This window comes from Apteryx mantelli, chromosome 4 (assembly GCF_036417845.1).
Source record: "Apteryx mantelli isolate bAptMan1 chromosome 4, bAptMan1.hap1, whole genome shotgun sequence".
NCBI classification, from domain to species: Eukaryota; Metazoa; Chordata; class Aves; order Apterygiformes; family Apterygidae; genus Apteryx; species Apteryx mantelli.
Genome location: NC_089981.1, coordinates 31,599,692 through 31,624,763, shown reverse-complemented (window position 1 = coordinate 31,624,763; position 25,072 = coordinate 31,599,692). Strand labels below are relative to the sequence as shown.

Below are 25,072 nucleotides of genomic sequence, written 5' to 3'. Positions count from 1 at the left end.
TGTGACTGAATCTTCTGCTCAGTTCCATAAGTCTTAATCTATAATTGTTCTTCATCAGTTAATAGTATATCCCTCCTTGGAGCATAATTTTGGGGCTATATGTTGTTCTAGATGGTGTCATTAAGGATTCTGACTGATAAGGAAGGATGGCTGATGAGACTACTTCTCTGGTTGTACAGCTGTATGAACTGCTCATCAGTTGGTTCTGAAATGGTGCAGTTTTACCTCATTATGTGCTAAGGCAGTCTGAAATCAGCAACTGCTTACCCGAAAATAGTTTGCTATAGACTGCAGTGGGCAGGAGCTGTTGGTGCAGAACTCCTACACCGGTGCAGTAATGGTTGGGTGGGCAGCTGTGGCAATGATTTTTGAGTTGACACTCAACTTCAAAACAAAAAATAAAACCCCCACCTGTGTGGGAACTAGAGTGTGTATACTCAGTCCATATTAAGGTGCGTGCTGTGATGGCTACATTAGCACAACCCAAAGGTGAGCTAGTTACCTTATGTGAGAGTCTCATGTTTAGGTTGCAGTCTCCCTGCCAAGAAGTATCTCCTGATCTATTTATTTATTTATTTTTAGAGGTGGATTTCTGAGGTTCCCTTTGAAGTGTAGTCCCTGCTTTAAAACTATTTTTGATAGAATAAAAGGGGTGAAATCTTCTGTCTCAAATAACTGTTTCAAATAATTACTTAACTGAAACACAACACATTGTAAGCATTGCTTATTTCTGCTTAAGGCAAGTTATAAATCATGTTGCCAAAAGATGATTGTGTCTTTATCATACGTGTTGTGTATGTTTAAAAAAAAAAAAGAAAAAGTTTTGGATTAAATTAAGGTATCTGCTTGAAACAGTCACTGATAGTAGAGTAAAATGTAAAGGAACTATCTGGAGCTACTATGGATAGCTCTCTTCATTTTAGTTATTTGTGCTAATTGAGGGGCTGCCTACTAGGAGCCATAGCTTGTGGCATTATCAGCTTAAGTTTCACTTCACATCTTGAAATGTTAGTGATCAGCATTAGGTTTGCTGGCAGCCTTTGTAGCTGAACAGCATAACCAAGGCAATGTCAGAAGAGTTTTGAAGTGATGTCTCTTCTCAGTAGTGACAAGGCTAAAGCATAATTTTTGGTGCTTTTCCATAACTGACTAGAGCTGTTGCACCTCCATCACATAAATTAGAGACTATTAATGTGTTCAGAGGTCTAAATTTCTCCATCATAGCATAGCTGCTCCTCTGCATCCTGTCTGCAACCTTGTGCACAGCAGATTTCCAAAAAATTTCTCATCCAAAATACTTTGGAAGTTTGCTGAGCACTAAATATTTAAAATGTGATTTTGTATCATTGTGGCTTTGAAAATTAAAGATTAAAACTCTTATTAAGCAGTGGAGTATTTTGTAGTATTTGTTTATATCAGAGATATCCAGAAAAACCTGGAACATGTTTACCATGTTTATCTTTAAACTAAGCGTGGAATCCTGGATTATGATACAGATGATGTCAAACTGTAAAGTGAAATACTGCAAGAAAGACGATGGTACCAACTGGAACTTGCCTCAGGACATCAAACTATAAATTACAGTGGTTCAGAAGCTGTCTCTTAAGCAGCTCAGCTACACACAACAGAGCAGGGCAGACAACTAGAAGCGGTAACTTCTTTGCTCCGATGTAGATCAGTCTGCTTGTGAGTCAGAGCCCTAAGCGGGGATATTGATCAGAGAGGTACAAAAAGGCTGCTGAACCAGAAGCATTAGATGAAGACAGAAGTGGAATTTAGAGAGCAAAGTATTTAGACTGTCTGAATATTGATTCTAAATGTTATTTTTGGCCTGTTTATCTCCCTTGCTACTTCTAATCTTTAATGCTCCCAGGCTCTTCAGACAGAATCATCTCTGGTGGTAGTGAAGAGGAACTTGAGACAACTTTACGGAAGTGGAATCTTTTGACTAATCCTCAAGGAGAATTATTTAAAACAGAGGTACATAGTAAAGATGTTTTAGAAACAAGCTCCACTGTAAAAATGATTTGTCTGTATTGGTTTCTCTGTAGTAGGAAAGGTAATGTGGAGAAAGGTTTGGCCCTAAATGAATTTTTGTGCCTGTTAATATGGTTTTGGTAGTTTATATTTCAGATTCAGACACTACAGCTACAGGCTTGAAACTCTTATATTTTACATAGGCCTCTTTGGGAGAGTTGTCACCGGCTATGCTATCTCCAGTGCCACACAAAGCTATGGAAATCAGGCAAGACTTTTGTTTCATGTTTCTCGTGCGGATTGTCCTAAATCTGTATTATTTAATCTGTTTACATGTTGACATCTAGTCGTGCCTGTTCTTAGTCTGGCAAGAACTTTTGGGTAGTTGCAAAAGCAGTATTTGCCATGTGAATTTTACAACACTTAATTGTAAGGTTTGAATTATAAGAATGAATGGGCAATTTTATAGATCGGAAGAAATATGTATTGCAGTCCTTACAACACCATATTTTATTCTGATTTAAAGTGGAAGCATTCCAGTATCTTCAACTAATCTAATCTCTCCACAAGAAGAATCTTTGGAAAACAGAAGTAGGTAAGAATGAATAACTTTACTTGAAAGGAAAAACATACATTAAGAATTTTTTTGATAATTCTTTTTCCTTCCATTTTTCATGTTTTTAAAAGCCTTTAACTGCTGTGTACTATTTTCAAAGTGTTATTCATGTCTACTTTTGCTTGGTTAAGAGCTTCTTAAAAAATCATTAATAGATATTCTGTAATGTTTAAAACTAAACATTAGACCTTGTTGCTTTTCATTGTTGATCAAAGCATGCCTTGCTGCTCTTTCTGACTCAGTCTATTGCAGTTCCCACTACAATGAGTTTTAGGCTAAAATATGACAAAACAAGTTTATCTCCCAATTATGATTTATCTGTTACGTACAGACATTATGTGATTATATACAACTATCATATGATACCTCTGTGGCGTATGCAAAGGTATTGTCTTGTATTAATTGTTGCTGTTTTGGCCTGTTGTTGTTTATTATTATTTTAAGGGTTCCACAGAAAAAAAAGTCAAGTAGTCTAGAAGAGTTGCAGAGTGAATCCCTGGAAAAGGTTGGTTTAGAATTTCTGAGGCTTAATTTCAAGACTGAGATAAACGTCAAGTATAAATACTCTTTCTGTTTTACATATAGTAAACTTCACCACCACTAAATGCACATGAAAAAAACCCAAACGATATAATAGTTCATTTTTCATCCAATATCCACGCTTAGAACAAACAATTTGACACACCCACCTGTATACACCTTCAAACTCAGCTTTTCAACTAAAAGAGAATGAAAAACAATTTAAGAGAAATGCAACAAATAATGAGCAATCATCTTGTTGAACTGCAGTATTATGTTGTTTATGGTTGTGTTTTAAAAATAATTTTGTCTTCTAAATTGCTAAAAATGTGAAGATGGCAAATCTTGAAGATAATTAAAGAGTAAATATTGGGATGAGGTATTTCCACATAGGACTCCTTTTTGAGTGTTTGCATGTAAATATATGTGTCACTCCCTAACCTAGACTTCTGATATAAATGGCATTACTGGTATTTATGTTGCATTATTTAAACAACAGGAACACTGTTGTTAATTCCAAGGCTTCACTCCATTCCAGAATAAACTTTTCAATTTACAAAAGTCTCGTTATGTTATGATCCAGAGGATTGCTTTGTCATTATGTACACTGAATTTTTTTTCTGCAGTTGTATTTAAATTTTGTGAGACTGTTATTGACATTTTATATGTCAAAATTAGGACTTTATAATAAATTATCCATGTACATTAATGCCATTTGAAAAGGATATTAGTGTAACCATATTCAATAGTAATGTGGTTATTCTAGTTCTTTAAATTTTCTTAAATTTGTTCTTAAACTTCTGAAGATGACAGCATCCAAATAGAATGTTTGAAATTTATGTTGCACTCATTTTATTGTGGTAATACATATGACAAATTAATTAAGAACTAACATATATCATTCTATGTGGAATTTATGAAGGTCTGTTTTCTTTTCATTAATTTTTAAAATATTAAATTTTTTTGTCCTATATTCAAAAACTTTATTTGTCTCCATGATGTGATGAGACTGCACTTACACATTTTGGCTGTAAATCTGCTGGATCTCTCAAATCAGAGACCACAGAGGGACAAGAAACAAATACCATTATAGCAAGCCAGCCCCATGTTCAGCGAAGCATTTAAATGTATGCCCTAATTTAGGTATGAGGCTTCTTAGTGAAATAAATAAGACTTACTTATATGTACGAGTGATTGGCTAAACATGAGTTAGCCATAACTTAATAAAAACTAAGCCCAAGATAACTTGTTTTGTTGACTCAGCACGGTAAGTCTTTGCTGCTTCCGTTGAATCCTGTGGAACCCGTGCTAGGGGCACTGTTTCACTGGAGCTATTCTTTGCACAAAGCTCAAATTTTGATCCCATCCAGCAATAATAAAAAGTAAAATAAAAAAATTTAGTGTCTCTGACCTAGCCATATTGACATTTTTATAATTTCATTTCTACCACAACTTTTTTTGTGGTTTCAGGTGGATATAGTGTTATATATGTTCTCTTTTAATGCCGTTCACTAGCATTTTGTTTTAACTGTTAAAAAACTGTCACATTCCCAACTCAAGGCAAATTTAATGGGACTATCCATAAGCCTAAAAACAGCAAAATCCCTTAGCTTTCAACAGAACCTAAATAGGATCTGAATTTTATAGTGGTTTGAACAAAGGTCTATTTGTTGAATATTTTATTAAAATGAAATGAGGAGATAACAGACCTTGTAATATTGTGCATTAAGTAGCATCACTGTCATAGAAATCAGACTAAATTTGATGTTCTGTGTATGTCTGTTAATACTAACGTTTGTTACTTTTTTCCATATAACTTTGAAATTACCCTCCCTGCAACTCCATAGTATGTAGACGGAAATCCAGTGCAGCCTGTTGTAGAACAAGAGGTATATTAACTGTAAACTCTTTTAACATTTATCTAATGTGATAGGCTGTGATGGTATGGCTTTTTGCACTTCATTTTCTCTTTAAAATGTTTACATAGTTCAAGTGCTGACAATCTTCAAGAAAGGGGGTAAAGATTTGAGAGGAAAATCTCTTTTTATCTAAAAGCTTTTTGAGTATGTAAGGTTAGAAGCCAAAGTTGGTCCATTTCAGAAAAGAAAGAAAGTGGTAATCTTGTATGATTGCAATGACCATTGAGACGATAGGTTCTCTACGTGTTTAATTTTTTTGTAAAAGACTGGATATACTTCTGCACTTGCCAAAACAGGATGGGGGGAGGGGCACAGTCCCCAAAATTGAGGAATCTGGACTATGATTTGCAGATTATGCAGTTACAAAGATTTCTTTTGGCCTTGAAATAAGAACAAGATAAACCAGTGGAGATTTCATTAAATGTTTTATGTGTCATCCTGTCACAGAAAAGCTTGTTCTAAAGATTTCAAAATAGCTTTGTTAAAATGGGGTTACTAAATAGGAGTATGCTCTGTGTTTCTGGGCACTAAATATGTTTTGCATATTTTCAATACATTGTTCTCCTACATAAGCTCCTTTCTGATAATGCTGAAACAAACACTTACCAATATGAGCTTATTTGAAAATACAAACTGAATGTATGCTATTCCCACTAATGTCAATTGGAGGTTGCAGGTTCATTGCTTCTCCAGAAAAGCCTCTGTATTTCTGTAATTTTGCCAGTTGTGGGATATGTTTTGTCCAGTGTGATGACTCCTTCATCTTTTCATTTGGATTCAGTGTTGGTGATATCACGGTGTGAGTTTTTTAGATGGCACCTTCTACCATGATAAGTTTCCAAAACTGTAGACAAATACATCTGTGAAATGCATGCTTTGGCTAGAAAAGTATTGTTAGGCTCAAAACTATCAGATTTGCATGTAAATTTTAATCTACCTATGTACAGAGTAAGATCCCCATCATGGAAAAATTGAATGCAAGGAAAATTAAGAGATTTCCTATTTTTAGTATAGCCTACATAGCAGTTCCCTTTCAATACAATATACTGAATACTGAGACTTTAAGGACCGTCTCTTGTGAGCTCTGTTGCTGGCAGAGGGACCTCCCACTGTAAGTAATCTCACTGATGCTAGTGACACTCTGTATGTGTGCAGTGACTGGGTGCCGTAATTGCAGGCAATTTTAGCCGCCAAAATTGTATAGAGTAAGTCAGCAGCCGTTCAGACTAGCCCTAAAATATAGCTCAGTCCATGTTTTTCTCCCAACGTATATCAGTGACATTGCAATACATTGTGCTTAGGTATTATAATATAATTAGCAATTACTATATAGCTTGTAGTTGTTTAACTATAGATTTATTTTTTAAAAATAGCATTTGTGATGTTACAAAGAGATCATAATTCTTACAAAAGTGAAATTCCTGCAACTTAATTTCATTGGTGATTTTTTAAAAATATTATTAATAGTTGTAGGCAAGTATGTTTTGCCTAATATGAATTATACAGATACTTTTGACTTAAGGAAGAAAAAATGACAGAGCAAAGAATGGGCTAAGAAACAACTAAATGCATTTATGGCACTATCAAAGTTGACCTTGTGAGGGCCAAATTATTACATGGTGCCAGGAACCTAGATGGAAAGGAGATAGCTAGAAAAATTCTTATGACAAAAGCAAGCAAAATATTACTCAATATATATAATGCTTTAATGTAATATATAGTGTAGCTGAAGGGGAAGAGAAAGATGAGAGAAGGCTCTACCTTAGCTAGAAAATGGTGACAGATGCCCATTTTGCTTAAATTGAATTATCTGTAAGAAGGAACATGGAGAGGGTGGTGTCATTTTCAACTGTAAACTCCAAATAGAATTTTTCAACAACTTCTCTCAACTTTTAAATGAATATTGTGTACTGGATTGCAAATGCTATAAGTGATTTGATTTCTTCCCCCCCTCCTACCCTTAAAAAACAGAATAAGCCACTTGTGAAAGGCAGCAAATATCAAACCTTGCCAGGAAAGCTGCCTCGACCCGCACACAACGGAGAGCAGGGAGTGTACAACACGTCAAATTCACCAGATGTCTGTGGCATGAACAACGAGGACAACAGCGCCCTGAGCCTGCGTATGTATTCATGCCACTCTGAGATGCAGGGGGAACATTATGGCTGGAGGGAAAAAAATCGAACTGTTTTGAAGGACTGGGACATAACATGGTATATAATGCTATGCCAGAGAGTTCTGCTCCTTTTTTAAGGATGTACCAAAAATATTCCAGTTTACCTCACTGGAGAACAAAAGATGGGTTTAAGTTAGAGCGTTCTTTTCTGCTGCACTGGATGATATAATTTGCTGACTTCACTGATAGTCTAAGTAATGAAGAGAGACTTTTTTGGAGATTGTGAGGAATGGGGAGAGCGTTTGAAGAGTCAACAGATCTGTTGCTAAAAATTGGAACTTTGGGAGATCCAAACATATTGGCACTATGAATAATAAGCAGTAATCTGTCAATCACCTGAGCTTGCTGACCTCCTTCTTAAAAATACAAGCAAACAAAAATGCGCAACCAACTACGTCAAGACAACCAACTTCTTGATAAAATGTCTTTTTTAAAAAGTGTTTTCCCCAAGGTACTAGCTTGTATTTTAACAAAGCAGAAGGGGGAGGGGGAACCTCCTTTCCCATCTCACTACATTTTATTCTTTGACACTTTACAATATAGCCAGCGCTAATGTAAGCATTTCAGGCAAAAATCCTAGTGCCAGCACTGGGGTTTACTGTTGCTTGTGGGGACCCAGGAGTGAAAAATTAACTTGCTAGGTGCAGAAAAACATGAGTGGACTTAGAAATTGGAAGTATACTTGTATTCCACATCCATACATGTGTGTGGAAGCCTGTATTTTCTTTTCAGTGGCACCTTCAGCATGGATTTATTGACAGACAACACTACAGTCAGGCACAGAATCAGGATTTGCCAAGGACTAGTGAGGTTGGGAGTTTAGTCACAAGTCACAAGTATCTCTAATGCTTTTGAAGCATTCCTTGTTTAACTCTTATTTTAGGCCCTATGGTCCTGATTTATAAAAGCTGCTAGGTACTGTAGGTTCAAGATTTCAATAGGCTATGTGTTGTTTAGGTATTTTTAAAAGTTCTGCTGTGATCACAACACTGAAGTTTCTTTAATGGTCCATACTTTACTTAGCAAAATACAAGTGTAGGCAATGCATAAGCCATGCTGTTATGGCTTTAACTGCAAGATTATCCAAGGATGGTCAATCTTGTAAAGGCAAGTGTTCTTTTTCTACAAACAAGCAGTGAATCCTTAAATACACTAAATTAACAGATTTTTTTTTTTTTTTAATGTGGGAAGTTGGTTGTTTATGTGTGCAGTACACTCATTACACTTTCATTTGATGAAATTTGATGTAGTTTTAAATACCGATTCATTTGAGATGTACTATGGCTTTTATGGAGCTATATAGTACATGCTTAGTATGTTAAAATTGTCTAAGAACAGTTAAAAAAAATCTGAGATAAATGATCATCTCTGTATATTTAAGATAATTTGTACAGAATTCTGGGGTCTCATGCACACCTGCACATTCACTTTCATGTAAAGCATAACTGCTTCTTTTCTTTTTGTTTCTGCTTTTAATGCTTAGCTCACTTCTTTGCTCTTCTGTAACTTTATTTTGCTGGTGTTTTATATCTTCTTTGCTTCTTCATCTGGCTTACTGCTTCTTGGGATGACTGAAGATCGCATCAGGAGTGTCAGTGCACCAGTGCTAGGTATCGTATCCAAACGAGATGCTACTTCAACATAAATTTTGCTTCTTAGTTTTTCCTTTCCTTTTTCCTCCCTTTCTGTCTCCTATAAAATACTAATTCTGAGTGGGCTATCTAGGTTGAATTCCTTAAGTGCAGTACCCAAAATGAAATATCTGCTTTGCTATACAGCATTAGGATAGGATTTTTTAAGATACTTACTCTTGGTCTCATTCTGCTTTCACTGAAGTCAACAGTAAAATTCCCAGTGATTTTGACAGAGTAGTTGTTTCAGTATTAAGAGTAAGCAAGGCAAGAGCTACTCCAGTCTAAAGACTTACATCACCAAAAACTTATTTCTTCTAGTTACTGTAGTTGGTAAAATAAAAGATTTTTTTATACCTCTTTCTACACAAATTCTTTTGTCAATGTCTTTAGACTACTGTAGCTACAACAGCATTTCTGCTAGTGGTAAGAACAGGGTTATTTTAAACCTCCAATGAAAATAAATTGTCACTATAAATTACTGTAAGATATGAAATACTATAAATGGATCATCTGCAATGTAAAGATTTTAAAGTGAATGTTTTTATGCAAATTTACTGATCCACTGTTGTTACAGTAGCAGCTAGAAGCAGAGGGAAGGAGAGGGCCTTTTATAACAAACATGTGGCCAGGCCCAAGGTCCTCCTGGTAGGAGGAAGCAGTGTGAACAGAGTTAGTATGAGCCTGGCTGATGCGACACTGATTCCAGGCCACTGTGACAGACTTTCACACTGTTCTCCCAGCCGTGACATCTGGGCGGCTCGGCTGGGCCATGTGCTTGCTGATACCTGATGACAGTAGTACTACATATTTAATGAGAATGTGTGCAAAGCAGTCGTATTGACATGGCACTTGGTTCTTTTGGGAGACAAAGCATAATTCTGCTCAGTAAAAGCTGATTGGAATGCAATGGTGTAACAGCAGATTTTGCTCTTTTTTTCTTTAGGAACAAAGGTACCTTCAATTAGTTAAAATAATGCATTTAAATATAAATGGTAGAAATAACAATACTATTTTACCCAATATTTTTTTGTCGTCTTTATATCAGCTGTACAGCTATTCTTTTTTCACCTTCTGAGCAAGATTTTGTTTTTTTTATACAAGGACACTTTAAAAGCTATCTTTACTTTTTTATGTTTTGTATTAAAATATTAGCTTCCCAGGTAACTTAATAACTTTGTACTTTGTCAATTAGTATAAAATATATTACTATTCTTAACCCAGGAGAAACAGAGAGTGTGGATGGTACAGTAGTCTCAGACGACCTTTCACCCCTTTCTTCGGGCACGGATTCAGGTCCACAATCTCCGTTGTCTCCAGAAAACAGGAGGAGTCCAAAAGGGATCAAGAAAATCTGGGGAAAGTAAGATGTTTGGTTTTTTTTTTAGTTCCCCATCAAAGCATTTTAATGCTTTGAATAAATGAATCCAGTTGTCTACAATGTCTGAAGCAAGAATAAAGCAAAGTTCAGGAGAAGCAGAGAAATGAACAGTAGTGCTAACAGAGTCATGCTGCTGGAAAAAATAAAATACTTTGCTTTCTTAATATAATGCCAACATTTTGTTAGTTATGAAAAAATAAATCATAGTAAGTGATTCATTATAGAAGCCATCAATTAAAAAAATGAAAGAAAAAGAAGAAACAAAAAGTAGGTGGACTGAGTTTTTACTGTGTTCAGTTTATCTCCTTCAGGACACCAGTCACTTGCGAGCCTGACCTTCAGTGTGGATTACTTGAGTTGAAGAGTCACAGCTGCTTTGCAGAGCTCATCTTTTCCCTAGAGTTAGGTCTAGACAGTGTTTTCCTGCAACTTCTTAGGCTACTACTTGAGTTAGTTGTGCAGGTTTACAGGAAGATTAATAAAGCTTTTAGTTGTCATTATAGTTTCCCTATGAAACAAAAAATGTCCCCTACTGAAAGCTAATATTAATGTTCTGGCACTCTTGTCTCTAAAGAATTAGAAGAACTCAGTCAGGTAACTTCCCTGCAGACGATCTGGGTTTGGCAGAGTTTCGAAGAGGTGGTCTCCGTGCAACAGCTGGACCTCGCTTATCCAGATCAAAGGAAACAAAAGGACAGAAAAGGTAATGATTCATTCTTTTCCTTGCACTGCATATTATGTAGTATTGTTAAATATGCTGAACAGCAAAATCCTCCTGTTGTGAAATATATTTTGCCCAACATAGTTCATTGCACACGGAATTTCACTGTAACTGGAAAGAATTTCTCTGGTAGAAAATGTTTCCTTAGTAGATCCCCTGTCTCCATTCCTTCAACTGCAGGGAGCAGTACTAGCTGTTTGTTAGTGTGTCACAATTTCACCTTGTTAAGAACATGTGTAGCAAGAAAACTTATCTCATTGTTCTCTCCTGTGGAAATATCTGTTCGTGAGAAGAAAATCTGAGCAGTCCAATTAACAGGGCACTCTTACCACAGCATATACTGCAAGAATGGTTGTTGACCTTTGTTATTGCCCAGAACAAAGCACACTACAAGGTACATTGTAGTACTGTCTTTGGCTATGATTATGTTTCTGATAATAACCACGATTTTTTTTCTTTTGAGTTTCAAACACTTCTTGTGCTTTTCAGTGACTACAATGCTCCGTTTGCTCAGTGGAGCACTGAAAGAGTTTGTAACTGGCTTGAGGACTTTGGTCTTGGTCAGTATGTCATTTTTGCACGGCAGTGGGTGAGTTCAGGCCATACACTATTAACTGCAACACCTCAGGACATGGAAAAGGTAATAATTGGTAATTGTTTCTCTCAAGCAACCATAGATGTTGATTCTGTACAACCAAACCCCTTCAAACAAGTAGCAGTTCTACTTTTTGAAATCTGTAGCATGAGTTTTTGTAGATGTCTGATGAGAAAAGAGCTATAGGCAAGGCTAACTATTTGTTACTGTTATAGGAAATGGGAATAAAGCATCCACTGCACAGGAAGAAATTAGTTTTGGCAATTAAATCAATAAATGCAAAACAAGATGAGAAGTCTGCACAACTAGATCATATCTGGGTGACACGTAAGTGTTTGAAGAATTGTGGAATTGTTTGGGAAGGGTTTTTCTATTCAGCTGAGCAGGAATGAAAAGCTTTTAAGTATTTTCAGATCAGACGAATAGTTCTCAGAGTAGGTGATTACAGGGTTTACTTTTTTACCTGCATATGCTATAGAATATCAACTGAAAGATAGCACGGGGTAGCATGCTTCAGCACATAGCATTAATATTTGGATGCCTTCCATGGTATGTGTGTTTCTTGAAGTATTTCAATACTTCCCTGAAATGCGAATGGCAGAGTTGCCCTTGGTAGGTCCCCTGGAAGTTGCACAGTGTAACTGTGGGGTTACTTGAAGTCAAATATAACGCAAGTCTTCATTCTGTGGAAAATTTTACCATTGTTGGAATTTAATGCTCTTAAAAAGATGACTGGTAACTGCTTAAACACAGAGCTCATGCAGCCCACCCCCCTCTTGAAGGAGAATGAGTGTGTGTGGAGGGGGGGGGTATTAATCTAGCAGGAGCTAAATTATGCTGCAGAATCCATGTGTCCAGTCACACACACTATTTAAAATATCCCAGGGCTATTATGGACAAAGCTGTTTTGGTGGGAGTTGCTTTTAGGCTTCCACTAAGAGTCTGTCCTTTTAAAAGGAGAAGAAGTGCAATGAGCTTCCTGAATGCCTCAGAGATGCCTGCCCACACGTGAAGGGCTTCATTCTCATTGATCTGGGTTGGTTTACACCCTGTTCTTCTGTCCGCAGGATGGCTTGATGATATTGGTTTACCTCAGTACAAAGACCAGTTCCATGAGTCCAGAGTTGATGGAAGAATGTTGCAGTACTTAACTGTGGTAAGCTAAAATCCTTTTGCCTCAGTTTAACCAGACTCTGAACTTCAGAATGCGCATGAATGGGAGAATTTTCCTTTGAGTATGAGCAGATAAGGAATTTTTTGCAAGCCAAAAATGGTGGCAGTAGTAATTCATTCATGTTGTTTAATGCATGATTACTATTCCAAAGACAAATAAAATAACTAATAAGGAGATGTTATAGCTGGCTTCTGCAAAAAAAAGCTTTCTTCCACTATCATACAATGCACCAAGATTAAAGGTAAAATGACCTATTTTACATGCAGCTTCTGGAGTGTTTTGTTCTCCTCAGACAGTTAGCAAGAAGATACAATAAGTTAAAGATGAGCAACATATCCAGTAACCTGTAAAGCTCTGACCAAACTGGCAGCAAACCATACACATAGCTGCTGTGTTTTATTATACAGTTTCCCTGCCCAGGTTTGGATAATTAAATATTTAATTCTGCTCCTCTGCCATGAAAACAATGAATTGTTTAGCTGGTATCAAAAGTACAGCCTTGTCTATTCTGCTTGAGGAGCCTTTGCTATAGAAGCATGAGCCCCACTGTTCTGTTTTAGGTGGACATTTGCAGCTGCAGTGGTCCTACCTGCAACAGGTTCTTAGCCAGACAGAAACAGTCCAGGTAGTTAAAGTATCCATGACACTCCCACTTCCCCCCTCCCCCCTTTTTTTTTATTTTTACTGAGTAAGCTCTGCTTCCCATTTTATCCAAGACTTACTATGGTGTGATGTAAAAAAATCTCAAAAATATAAACTGTTATTTCAGCTCAAACTGTAGTTAGTGTGGTTTATATGAAACTACATAGCAAGCTAAAAATCTTCTTTCTTGGGGAAGGTACCTGCTTTAGTATACATTCTGTGCCTCTTTTACAGAATGACCTCCTCTTTCTGAAAGTTACCAGTCAGCTGCATCATCTGAGTATTAAATGTGCCATTCATGTGCTGCATGTCAACAGTTTTAACCCCCACTGTCTACGCAGGAGACCAGTTGATGAGGTAAAAGAATATTTAAGTAATTTAATTTAAACAAGCACCAATTATCTTATTCCAGCCAAAGGGGACAGAAAATTAACAGTGTATAATAATACTCCAGTCACTGGGGTATTATAATATATATAGCCTCTAAAGCAATAGTTACATTGCTTTCCATCTCTGGTATGCAACACGCTCCCTGGTAACAAATCTACTCAGGTTATAAGTGCTTGAGCCTCTTACTGGTTGAACCTCATGCATTTCCCTTTAGAAATTATTTGTTCAGTTTTAAGAAGTTTGTTCAATTTTTAAGAGAATAAGTTGGAATGCTTTTTCTTTGGCTCTCCTAATTAAATTGTCAAAGACTGAAAGATTTTTGTCTTACTTGGTCAGCATAGCTTATTCTTAGTCTTTATATTAAATGACTTGATAATAATGCTGTTTTCAAAATGCTCCTTTTTCCACCTGCATCTGTAGTGTCTATATTCTACTGTTTGATGCAGAATAAAGGGTTTCATCCATACTAGAATATGCCCGTTATCTCATCAGAGGATGTTTGAGAGCTTTGAATAAAATCAATACTTTAGAACTGGGGAAATATCGCTAATTAGGGAAGAGAAAGAACAATGCATTTATATCTGAACTGAGGATAGATATTGAGAATGTGCACTGACAGAGCAGGCTATACTGTCATCATCTTTTCTGGTTACTTTAACAGAATAACGTTTCACCTTCTGAAGTAGTTCAGTGGTCGAATCACAGAGTGATGGAATGGCTCAGATCAGTTGATCTGGCAGAATATGCACCAAATCTTCGAGGAAGCGGAGTGCATGGTGGCCTCATTGTGAGAATTCTTTTAAACATTTTACTGCGTGTGTACTTAAAACTGACAGACTGTACTACAAAACTTAATTTATCTTGTGTTTGTCAAGCAGGAAGAAACAAATACAGACATTTGCAATCTGACAGCATGATCAGGCTTTAAGAGTCTCTAGATCTGATCCACGCATATAAAACTGTTAAAACATTTTTTATACTCAAAGCTGAGCGGTGTACAAGTGTTTCATAATAACAAGAGTATGCTTTAAAAAGAAGTTGTACTATGGGAAAATTACTTACTGATAAAGTATCATTAAGAGTTTCTTTAAATGGTTTTAATAGAATTCTGAGCCAACAGCCTGCCACAGTAAATAACTTTCCTGAATCCACAGCAGTCTGGCCAGCAGTCAGCAATGAGAATTTGTTTGGATTCAATACTCAGCTACATATATTTCACGTTAAGTCAGAGTTCTGAAATATTGTGATTCTAGTGTCTTGGATTTTTTGCAAAAATTAAATAGAAGAATGTTCTGAGATTAAATTTGTATTCTCAGAGTAGTACACTGGTATAAGAATAGCAGAAAATTCTGAAAACAACTGTGTTCAAACAGTTGGAAAGGTAGTCTCTATTTTCATGCATTTCCCATTCAAACCCTTGCTATTGCTAGTGAGTTATAAGAAAAGAGAAATCTCTCTCATAAGCACTGTAATGGTTTTACCATTGTGACTATTTAAGCATATAAAAAATAAATCTTTTGCCCTTTTTTTAATAGATTCTCGAACCTCGCTTCAATGGAGACACACTGGCAATGCTGCTGAACATTCCACCTCAAAAGACCCTACTGCGACGCCATCTAACAACCAATTTTAATGTATTAATTGGACCAGAGGCACAACAAGAGAAGAGAGAAATAATGGAGTCAACAGCATACACACCTCTGACCACCACTGCCAAAGTTCGGGTATATTCTGCTTTCTAAAATGGAAATTTTTTTTTACTCTTTCCTCTTTTATAAAGAAAATAAGGGACAAACATGGGAGGGGAAAGGTCTGTTCTGAGAGAAATTTTAAATTTTCCTTAGTTCTGGATACCAAAACATTCAATTCATATCTGTTTAAATCTGCTTTTGAAATAAGCACGCAATCCCTTCTGTCTTTTCTTATATAAAGTTTCCTTCTAAGTATATTTAAAATTAACTGCAACTCCCAATTTGAAAACAATTAAATGTTTAGTTCAGAATCCACTTACTTGAACTAAGCAGTAAATCAAAAAGGAGATGAAACTGAATGTTTAAAGGACAACCTAATTTTTCTTGTTTAAAACTTGTTGTCTTTCATTTTAGCCGAAGAAACTTGGATTTTCACATTTTGGAAACTTAAGAAAAAAGAAATTTGATGAATCAACAGACTACATTTGTCCTATGGATACAAATCCAGGTGCTACCAATGGTACTCAAAAGAACTATGGTGGATACAAAAGACTTGGTCCATTCACTGATAGGGAATTGGATAAACTGGATCAGGTGGGACAAACAGACTGATGCCATTCTCATCTCATCCTCTCCATGCATTCCAAAGCTTGCAAATAACCTAGTGCTAGCATATCTGCTACAGCCGCATGAACTCATTGAGAAAGTATTGGCTATGGACACTTGAAAAGAGTTCTATACTGAGAAGGTCAGGGTAATTTTTTTAATCAACGTAAGCATAAACTCATCCATCTTCAAGCCCTTTTTCAGGAATATAACACCTTTACACTACGAAGATCAATGTATTTTGATAGTTAAGGTGGAGGCTGCAGTAAACACAAGACTTTTGTGCTTCCAGTTTTCCTAATCTATGAGTATGGCACACAACTTTTTTCTTTATCTTTCTTTATGGGTGGTTTTAATGTAATAAATTTATCAAGACTAATTTGTACAGAGGTATCAAGTTATATATTAAAATACAACTGGACTGTACATTTTCAACAGACGTATTAATGTGCCCAACTGAATTCTTTCATTAAGTACAGTGGGAAATAATTATGCTTAAACAGTATATATAAAAACAGTGCATCAGTAATGAAAAAAATTATTAATAAACCAATACTTGAATAATTCAGTTTTGTTACCTAGTAGTCAGACTGTGTCTAGACATCATACAGATAAATGATGAAGACTAAAACCCATCAAACTTCATTCAACTTTGCTGCAAAATTTTGTGTAAAGGGATGTAAACCCTGAAAAACGGAGCCCCTTGATTCTTGTGTGTTGACAAAGTTCACACAAGCCTCTGAGGCAGCTAGGCTAACCTGTCATATCTCCAGTGACCTTAAGTGAGATATGACATTTTAAATCTAATGAGAGAATGGTCACAAGATTGAAAAGACTAACTGTGAAGGTCACTTTTTCATTTGCATGGTATACTGCATCTAACATCACATTTGTATTCATTATCTAACCACTGTCTTTTTCAATGTACTTCATGTTTGTTAGTAAAATAAAGTGTTGTTTCTAAGTAGAGAGTACCAAATCCTGATGGGATTGAACAGACATACTATAATTTAGTATGGATGTCCATTACACAGCTTAGTGGTGTACGTGAGTGCATTAACTTTGAGCCTATGGCTTACTACATGCAGTTGTGCAAGTTTTAGAAAAATACTGGATCTTTCATTATGACAGTAGTCTTTCAATTAAGCATGATTTCTTAATATGCGATCAAGCAGTGAAACCGCGATGCCCTAGAACTGATGATCTTTAATGTAAGAATTGGTAGGACTGTGCCACGAAGGACTTGTATTGTCTATTCAGGGGAAGACTATCAAAAGTATCTTAAGTGTTTCATCTTCTGGAAAATACTACTCTTCACTGATAATATCAGTTAAGCTATTTATTTTCTTGTGTGAATTAGATCTCCAGTTTCACGGAATATGTCTGTCTTAATCAGGATTCACTCTTCCCATCATAAATGCATTTTCACCTACTTCATAGCATGGAGGCATTTTTGTTAACATATAACTTTTTGAAATGTACAGAAATCAGAGTTTTTAAAAGTACTGTAATTTCATTTGTAAAGTCGGAGATACCTCCTAAACATGCACATAGAGTGAATAAAATTGCACATAATGTCTGGTTTGATCTAGTTGCTGAATACTTTTACAGATGGAACATTCAGAAGGAACAGTAATGCAAATAGGGGCTCTTTCTCAAGGCATAAACAATCTTACGGTATGTACCAATTCACTCTTGTTTTAAAGTCAAAAACATATTCTGCTAGAATCTTTCAGTGAGAGTTGATTGTTATTGGTGGTGCTTAAGAAAGAGTAAGTGGGTCAGCATTCTTGATGCATACCTCATTATAGCCTGGCTACCCTGTCACAGTCCAAAAAAGAGTTTTCACTTCTAAAAGTAAGCCTAAATTTATCTTACATTTCTGCAATTAAGTGTTCATGAACTCTACTTGTCTCTTAGACTCAGTGACAGATATTCATCCACCTTAATGCTTATAATTAAACGCAAACAAGGCTATTACTGATATGTAATTTTTCAAACATTTTTGTAAGTAACCACTGATCCATGCCTCAGTCAAAGCAGTCTTGCAAAGAGGTATAGACTTGATGATAATTTGTATGAGCTAAAATACAGTGAAAAAGAAATCACTACATTGATTCCTGACTCAATAGCAGCTGATTTAAAAAAAAAAAAGTTAATTCTCTGAAAGGCATAATGAACAATTACATAACATAGTTGAGTCACATGTCTCACACAATCTCTGTGAGAATTTCCCCAAGCTAATAATAGTTTCACTATTTTAGGCTGCATTCAAGAGATTCCTTTTAATTTTGTGTGACTCTAACCCCCTCTGTTGCGAATCAGATCTCATTACAGTTGGAATTCTTTAACAAACTATAGGCCTCTAGCTGAATATTCTTACTGGTTCACATCTTTTTGTGTTTTCTCAGAATATGTTAAGTCAAGATGAAATGCTGAATGACAGCAGATTTTTAACACCTACCTTTGAAGACTGGAGATGATGTTTCAACATGACCAACAACACTAATACCTCATGCCTGTCCAGAGGGGTGGCTCGGAGAAGCTTGATGCTGTGGTGCAGAAAAGCTTTAGCTCTTTTCTGTCAATGAGACTTACCATATAGCATCTATTATTGCTAATGTAGCAACACTTTACAGGTAACTCTCCTCCACACAGTTTTCCATATTATGTGAAATGGGTGTTAGGAAAGAAAAGTGGTGCAAAATTGTTTCCTATCCAGAGTTTGGAAAGCCAAGAGTGGCAAAATATTTTACCCTTTTATTCCATCTTCTTTTACACAGTATGTTTATGTACTGTTATATGAAAGGTCTTTTATAATTTTGTATTTTTATAATTAACTTTCAGTGCAGGAATCATTAATATTCTATTGTACCATGTAGGCTATCAATCAGAACCACCTAGAAATTCAGAGAGGTGCTAGGGAGTGCAGCTGTAATGGTTTACTAAACTGTTACTGCAGTCTGGCCAGAGACTCTTTCCCATAAAAGGATTTTAAGTTTGCATCCCTTTCATTATTAGCACATGTCCTGCCCTCTCTTTCTCTCTGAGTGTAGTGTACAGACTATTCATCAAGCCCTTGATTTTATCAGGAAGAGGATGACAATCGTGTTCACAGATTGTTACCCAACTCAAAAGGTAAAAGGTACTGAACAAATACAACATGAAGTGTCATGTTAACTTCAGGACTACCTGGAAAATGGATGGACGCCAAAACTGGCTCTTCTTTGAAAGTGAATTTTTAAATTGTGTGATTTTTAAATGAGTACCAACATGTTTGTGGATCAAGGAGCAACCACAACACTCAGCTACCATAAAATGTGCATTTAAAATATCAGAATGGTGTTCACCGCTCTCCTGTGGAGTAAGCGCAACAGAATTTGCAGCATGATCCATTATTTAACTAGTAACAGTTCTTTCTTTAACCAGAACAACTGAACAGGTTCTTTCTGTAATTTAACATTTTCTCTAAAATGGCTTGCAGTAAGGTACACATACCACTGTCAGGATGCTCGTATGAGCCTTCTGAACAGTCAAAACAGTTGAGAAATATCTGGCTGGTATGAAACACCACACAGGTCCTCAGGAAGACAGAGATGATAATTAGTCTGCTGTTTTTCCATAGTTATTACTAATTAAACATGACTACGAACAGCCTTCAGGACTGGAGATACCAGTAGAAACACTCTGCAACTTTTGTATGAGAACTGGGAATATTTTTGTAAACAATATTGCTGTTACACTTCAGTTCTCTTTTTCACTCCAGCTACAGGTAGGTTTTCATAGAGTATGTGCTTTATTTAACAATAGGAGACAAATACTATTGTGCTGTGATGTATAAAATGTGACTAGGGAACATCAGGCTATGACCTTAATGAAACAAAAGATTATGTTTCTTTTTAAAAATAGATCTGCTGCTTTTCTACTGAGCTAGGCAGCACTGCAGTTCTGTAATAGAAGAAAATATAGCCTGCAACTACTTACTTGGAGGAGCTTTTCAAGGGTGAAAGTGATTCCTTTATGGCATCAATCACTCATGGCCTTGTTTGACATGTGCCTGTCAAGTGTATTAATAAGGTACCAACAGCGTATCTTACTAAGTAGCAAAAAGCCAGAAAAGAAATTTGCCTGACTGTAAAGCAAAGAATAAGTATGTGTATAGCTGCTTTGCATTAAACTCTCCTTTCTGGCTGCAGGGTGTCAATTTACATATTAAAATAGCCCGAGGGCAGGTGGACTGCTAACCACAACCCTTTCCAATAAATGGGAAATCTCAGGTACTGTTCAGAGTATGCAGCAAGGGCTCTTTGAGAGCTATCCGCAGGACTTTTTAAAGATACCTACCACTCACTGTAAAACCTTTCATGACAGATCTTGCACTATAAGATCAGATTTTAAAAGTTAAATACATGGGTTTTTTGTGATTTTTATTGTCCAAAGAGTTAGAATTAAGGCTATTTTTTTTCAGTCACTGGAAGGTGAAATAATAACTGAAAATTCAAAGGAATCAGAAATCAGTCTATACATCAGCAGACTAAAAACATTTATTAAAAAGTACTAAACATACCAGTCAATTACATCTCTAATCCACCAATGCAATCAACACTAGTTACCAGATCACATACTGTGGGCATTTGAAATAATCTGTCAGGTTAATTTAGCAGTGGACTTATTTGAAGTACGATAAATAGAATAAGCTGCTCTGACTGGGGACAGCCTTCATATCACTGGGATATTCCAAGCAGATTTGCAGATTTCTTTTGATGTATTTATAACTCACTGTGTCATTGTGCTAACTTGGCTGTGAATATTCAGTCTACACAATTTTTGATTTGTTCCTTGTTACATAGTAAGAAATCTTAGTTAGCATAACACAAGAATAAAAAAAATGCTTAATTTTTTTTAACTGTTAAGAATAAATTCTGGATGTTCCTCCATCTCTTGGCTGACTGTGTAATGATTCTAACACAAATATGAGTGACTGATTTCTTATTGGGGATAGAATGACAGTCTGAACCTAAGCAGAAGCTGAATCCCTGTGTCTTTGCATTTTTGCTACAAATATAATTGAAGAAGTACTAAACCATGCCAAATTTTACCTAGTAAATTCCATTGTTTTTGCTTCAGATGAATAAAAATATGTAGTAAACATGTGCCTTAGCATCTGAAGAAACAAGCTTCCTGTCACAGGAATTTTTTTCAGACCTTAAGGCAAATGTAGTATAAAATAAACCCCGAGTATGAATGTGCTGTACTGCAGGTACTGAAGGTGGAAAATCAAATGCTCTATGGCGAAAACACTGAGATGAGACATTAGCAGAGTTTGACTCACCATAACTGACAATAAGAAGGAAGAAGCCCTCTTTTCTCTTAAGCAAAGGAAATTTCTGAAACTGCCAAAAGAGCAAGCACTACCCTTGTAAAGAAAAACATTCAAATGATGTAACATCACTGGATATTCATGCCTGTAAATGCAATTCAGACCTTCCATATGTAGTCAGCAGTGACTGTTTAGCTAAGACTGTTAGAAGATAGCATGAAATTATATAGTCCTCCTAAATAAATTTCACACTAAAGAAAATTTCCATTACACTGATAAAGCAATTTGCACATTACACAACACACTTTTTCAATGATATACTGCAACTTTTTGCTTAGTCCCTGGTAAAGGACTGCAAAATAGCATTTAAAAAAAAAAAAAAAAGACTCCTCTTTGTTCTCACTTTCACAGGGATGCAGTAAAAAATTATCTGTAGAGCACAGTCCTGTAATCCCAGTCCACTTTTATAACCCTCTCAAATTCCATACCCAATTAACAAACCAATGGTTTCAGCTTTGTCCTACCCCTCCAATTATACTTAAATTGTTACATCTCTAATTCTGTGATAATTTTTCAAACTAACTTACAAAGTTAGTCTAAATTACTCACACATAATTCAAGATTATTTCTGAATTTCTTAGTACTAAAACACTCAAAGGTAATCATGCAGCTAAAAGACAGAAATTGAACTGAGAAAAACTGCAGTTACATACCAGTTGTTCAAGCTGAAAATATGCAGTACTTACTTAAGAAAAGGTAGCACATGACATCAGTGTTAATAAGTAAATGTGCTGCTCTTGGGATAGCCTAGTTTGTCCAGGTTGGGCTGACACGCGAACTGAATCATAGGTGGTGGCCCACACATCAGAATAAGTGTCTCATTGCCAGGGGAAGGGAGGTGGGTTCTAATCATGTCCGCAGTGATGAAGCCCGAACTATACTTCCAATCTGAAACAAAGAAATTACACTATTAATTTGAATCTTTGTACAGTCTGAAGCTTATTCTTAAGTGTGTGTATTGTGTTCATGAAGTAGCTGAAGAATCAGTACAGTTACGCCACATTACTGCAAGCAAAGATAAGGTTTACTCTCTCACTAAGCTCAAACCTAGTGGTCCCATTTGAAAATAACAAGCATATGGCAACAAGGATCTGGTTGATAAGGGTCTATGCAGACTTTCAGAACACACAATGCTCTTTCTGCGGGGAAAAAAAAAATACATACTTAACTGAAATTAGACAGAAGGGAGGAATAAACACAAAGAAGAATAAATCAGCTTTCACAATGGAAAGAGGTCACCCAGGGGGGCAGTTGTGGCGGGACAGGTATTGAAACCTGTGTCATTCAACACATTTGTAAAAACCTGGAAAAGAGATCCAGTGGTGAGGTGACATAGTCTGATAGAAGTTCTTCAGTGTAGCAAAGAGCTGATGAAAAAAAAAGCAAAATGACTTCAAGCTATAATACCTTCTATCTGCCATTTTAAGCAAGCCAGGTAGGAAAAAATAATCCTACCTTCACATATAAAACTTTGTGCACTCTAGGCCAATTTATCAGGAGCAATATGTTGCAGTTATGAAAAAAGCAGCAGGCAAAAGACAAATCAAATGTTAAGAAGTATTATGAAAGGACAAGAGAACATAAGCATGTCAGAGGAAAAAACACACTTTGCCCATGTCTTCACTACTGCATGCAGTTCTGATCCTATCATCTCAAGAAAGGACGTAGCAGAGCTGGAAAAGGTTCACAGACTAACAACAAGCAACAAGGATGAGCAAAGGTATGGAGTCACTGCTACGTGGGGAATGCCAGCAATTTTCAGTACAGAAGAGACTATGGGATGGGATGTCTGTAAAATGAGTGGCATATAGAGGGTTGGGAGGGATCTGTTCGCTCTCTTCCAACACAAGAGGAGGCAAAAGCAAACGAAGTCATTCATCACACAGAAGTGTTAAATCCATAACAGACTGCCAAAAGTTCATGTTGGCTCTGAGGAAGAGACAGTAAATCCATAGAAAAGAAGTTCACTGACATTGTCCACTGTCTATATATGTAGACATGTATTTGGCTCAGAACTGAGAACAATTGAGGACTGGAATCACAGAATCACAGAATGGTTGAGGTTGGAAGGGACCTCTGGAGATCATCTAGTCCAACCCCCCTGCTCAAGCAGGGTCACCTAGAGCACGTTGCACAGGATTGCGTCCAGGCGCGTTTTGAATATCTCCAGAGAAGGAGACTCCACAACCTCTCTTAGCAACCTCTTCCAGTGCTCTGTCACCCTCACAGTGAAAAAGTATTTCCTCATGTTCAAATGGAAGTGTCTGTGTTTCAGTTTGTGCCCATTTCCTCGCGTCCTGTCGCTCGGCACCACTGAAAAGAGTCTGGCTCCATCCTCTTGACACCCTCCCTTCAGATACTTGTACACGTTAATAAGATCTCCTCAGAGTATCAAATCCTGTTGATTGCTCTTCCCTATGCATTCACATGCGGCCGTTGCTGACAAAGGTACAGATCTTTGGTCTGACTCAGTTTGGCTGTTCTTATGTCGAACTCAGATCATTTATGACATCTGTGAATTTGAATGTCTACATTCCAAAAGAGATTCAGTAGATTTCTGCTTCTCCCTCCATTTTCAATTCAGTGCGAGACCAGCCCATAGTTCTTTAACCTATACACATGACAGCTGTATCTCATCAGAATCTAATCTAGGCTGTGGCAAAATACAAAGATGTACATGTGAAAATTTTCAAGTATTAAGCAATTTAATTAAACAAAATGGTAACATAACCTGATTCAGCTCTAGTAAGAGGAGCCCAAAGCAGAACTGTAACTTTGGCTGGAAAGTCCAAGAAACTGACACTTATGAAATACATCCAAAGATCCATTGAGTAACACGTGTCTCATCCAAAAAAAGAGTTAATCATTAGGTCTACCTTTTCTACCCATAAGGCCTACCTGGTTTAGGAAGCCAGATGTGGTGTTGGGGTTTGTTTCTGAGGGGCTTTTGGTGATGGCGAAGAGGAGCTTGTTGTTTTTAAAGATGGCGTAAGACTAGAAGATATAGTAACAGCCACTTGAACAAGAGTGAAACTGTGGCTTTTATACAGTGAGGAGCAAAGGCATTCCCAGTGCATATCAGTAGCCTACCTTGTGGAGGTCTGTCCAGGGTATACCACAGTGTGAACTGATCAGGATGCATCTTAGCGATGTCTTCTAGCTCACCTCTCAGTAATATGTCTTTTTCTGTCTGCAAAAAAAGACAGCTATTTAGTTCCAAACTATCTTGAGATGCCCTGTAATATGAGCTCACCTAGCATTCGGCAAGAACAAATGCAACGATAGCTCATCCAAACAAAGTGATTTTTTTTCCCCTTACACAATACACTATAAAACTTGTTCGTAAATTCAGATTACGAGCATTACTCCATATGAAGGAGTAAGATGAATGGATGGATACGGATCTGTTCACACTATCTCCTCCAATACAGGAATTAGGGGGTTTAAATGAAACTATGAGGAGCAATATTCAAAATAAATGAAAGAAGATTGTGGAAACTATGACAGCACTACGCAGTATTTAAAAAGGGCCTCGCAGATAATTTTCTGATTCAGTTTCTCCTCCTTAACACATTTTAACCCAAGGCATTATATTAAGAACCTTATATAATAACCAGTTCTTGCCTCTCCCCCCATACCGATCATTTTAAATAT

The 25,072-nt window shown here is 36.6% G+C and overlaps 2 protein-coding genes across 8 annotated transcripts in view; one reads left to right on the top strand and one right to left on the bottom strand.

The window, feature by feature from the left end:
- Positions 1-20,975, top strand: part of PPFIBP2 (PPFIA binding protein 2) — a 106,656-nt gene extending 85,681 nt beyond the window's left edge. For 2 of the 5 annotated variants that reach the window (XM_067296160.1, XM_013957872.2), the window contains 16 exons: positions 1,874-1,980; positions 2,181-2,245; positions 2,504-2,572; positions 3,038-3,098; positions 4,960-5,001; positions 7,003-7,153; positions 8,785-8,817; positions 10,063-10,201; positions 10,794-10,922; positions 11,430-11,580; positions 11,751-11,862; positions 12,603-12,691; positions 13,586-13,708; positions 14,403-14,528; positions 15,277-15,465; positions 15,847-17,615. In XM_067296160.1, the coding sequence (XP_067152261.1) occupies positions 1,874-1,980; positions 2,181-2,245; positions 2,504-2,572; positions 3,038-3,098; positions 4,960-5,001; positions 7,003-7,153; positions 8,785-8,817; positions 10,063-10,201; positions 10,794-10,922; positions 11,430-11,580; positions 11,751-11,862; positions 12,603-12,691; positions 13,586-13,708; positions 14,403-14,528; positions 15,277-15,465; positions 15,847-16,044 (1,784 nt within the window). In that variant the 3' untranslated portion in view covers positions 16,045-17,615. Of the gene's footprint in view, positions 1-1,873; positions 1,981-2,180; positions 2,246-2,503; positions 2,573-3,037; positions 3,099-4,959; positions 5,002-7,002; positions 7,154-8,784; positions 8,818-10,062; positions 10,202-10,793; positions 10,923-11,429; positions 11,581-11,750; positions 11,863-12,602; positions 12,692-13,585; positions 13,709-14,402; positions 14,529-15,276; positions 15,466-15,846; positions 17,616-17,649; positions 17,716-18,449 lie in introns of those variants that run through there. The other 3 variants (XM_067296163.1, XM_067296162.1, XM_067296161.1) reach the window with 3 other exon arrangements.
- Positions 1-25,072, bottom strand: part of CYB5R2 (cytochrome b5 reductase 2) — a 41,750-nt gene that overhangs the window by 8,936 nt on the left and 7,742 nt on the right. Inside the window, exons 8-9 of one of the 3 annotated variants that reach the window (XR_010884087.1) lie at positions 24,509-24,608; positions 22,105-22,306 (exon numbers count right to left, since the gene is read on the bottom strand). Coding sequence is in view for 2 of the 3 variants with exons in the window: in XM_067296164.1 (XP_067152265.1) it covers positions 22,134-22,306; positions 24,509-24,608 (273 nt within the window). In the remaining variant the exon portion in view is untranslated. Of the gene's footprint in view, positions 1-20,564; positions 22,307-24,328; positions 24,413-24,508; positions 24,609-25,072 lie in introns of those variants that run through there. The other 2 variants (XM_067296164.1, XM_067296165.1) reach the window with 2 other exon arrangements.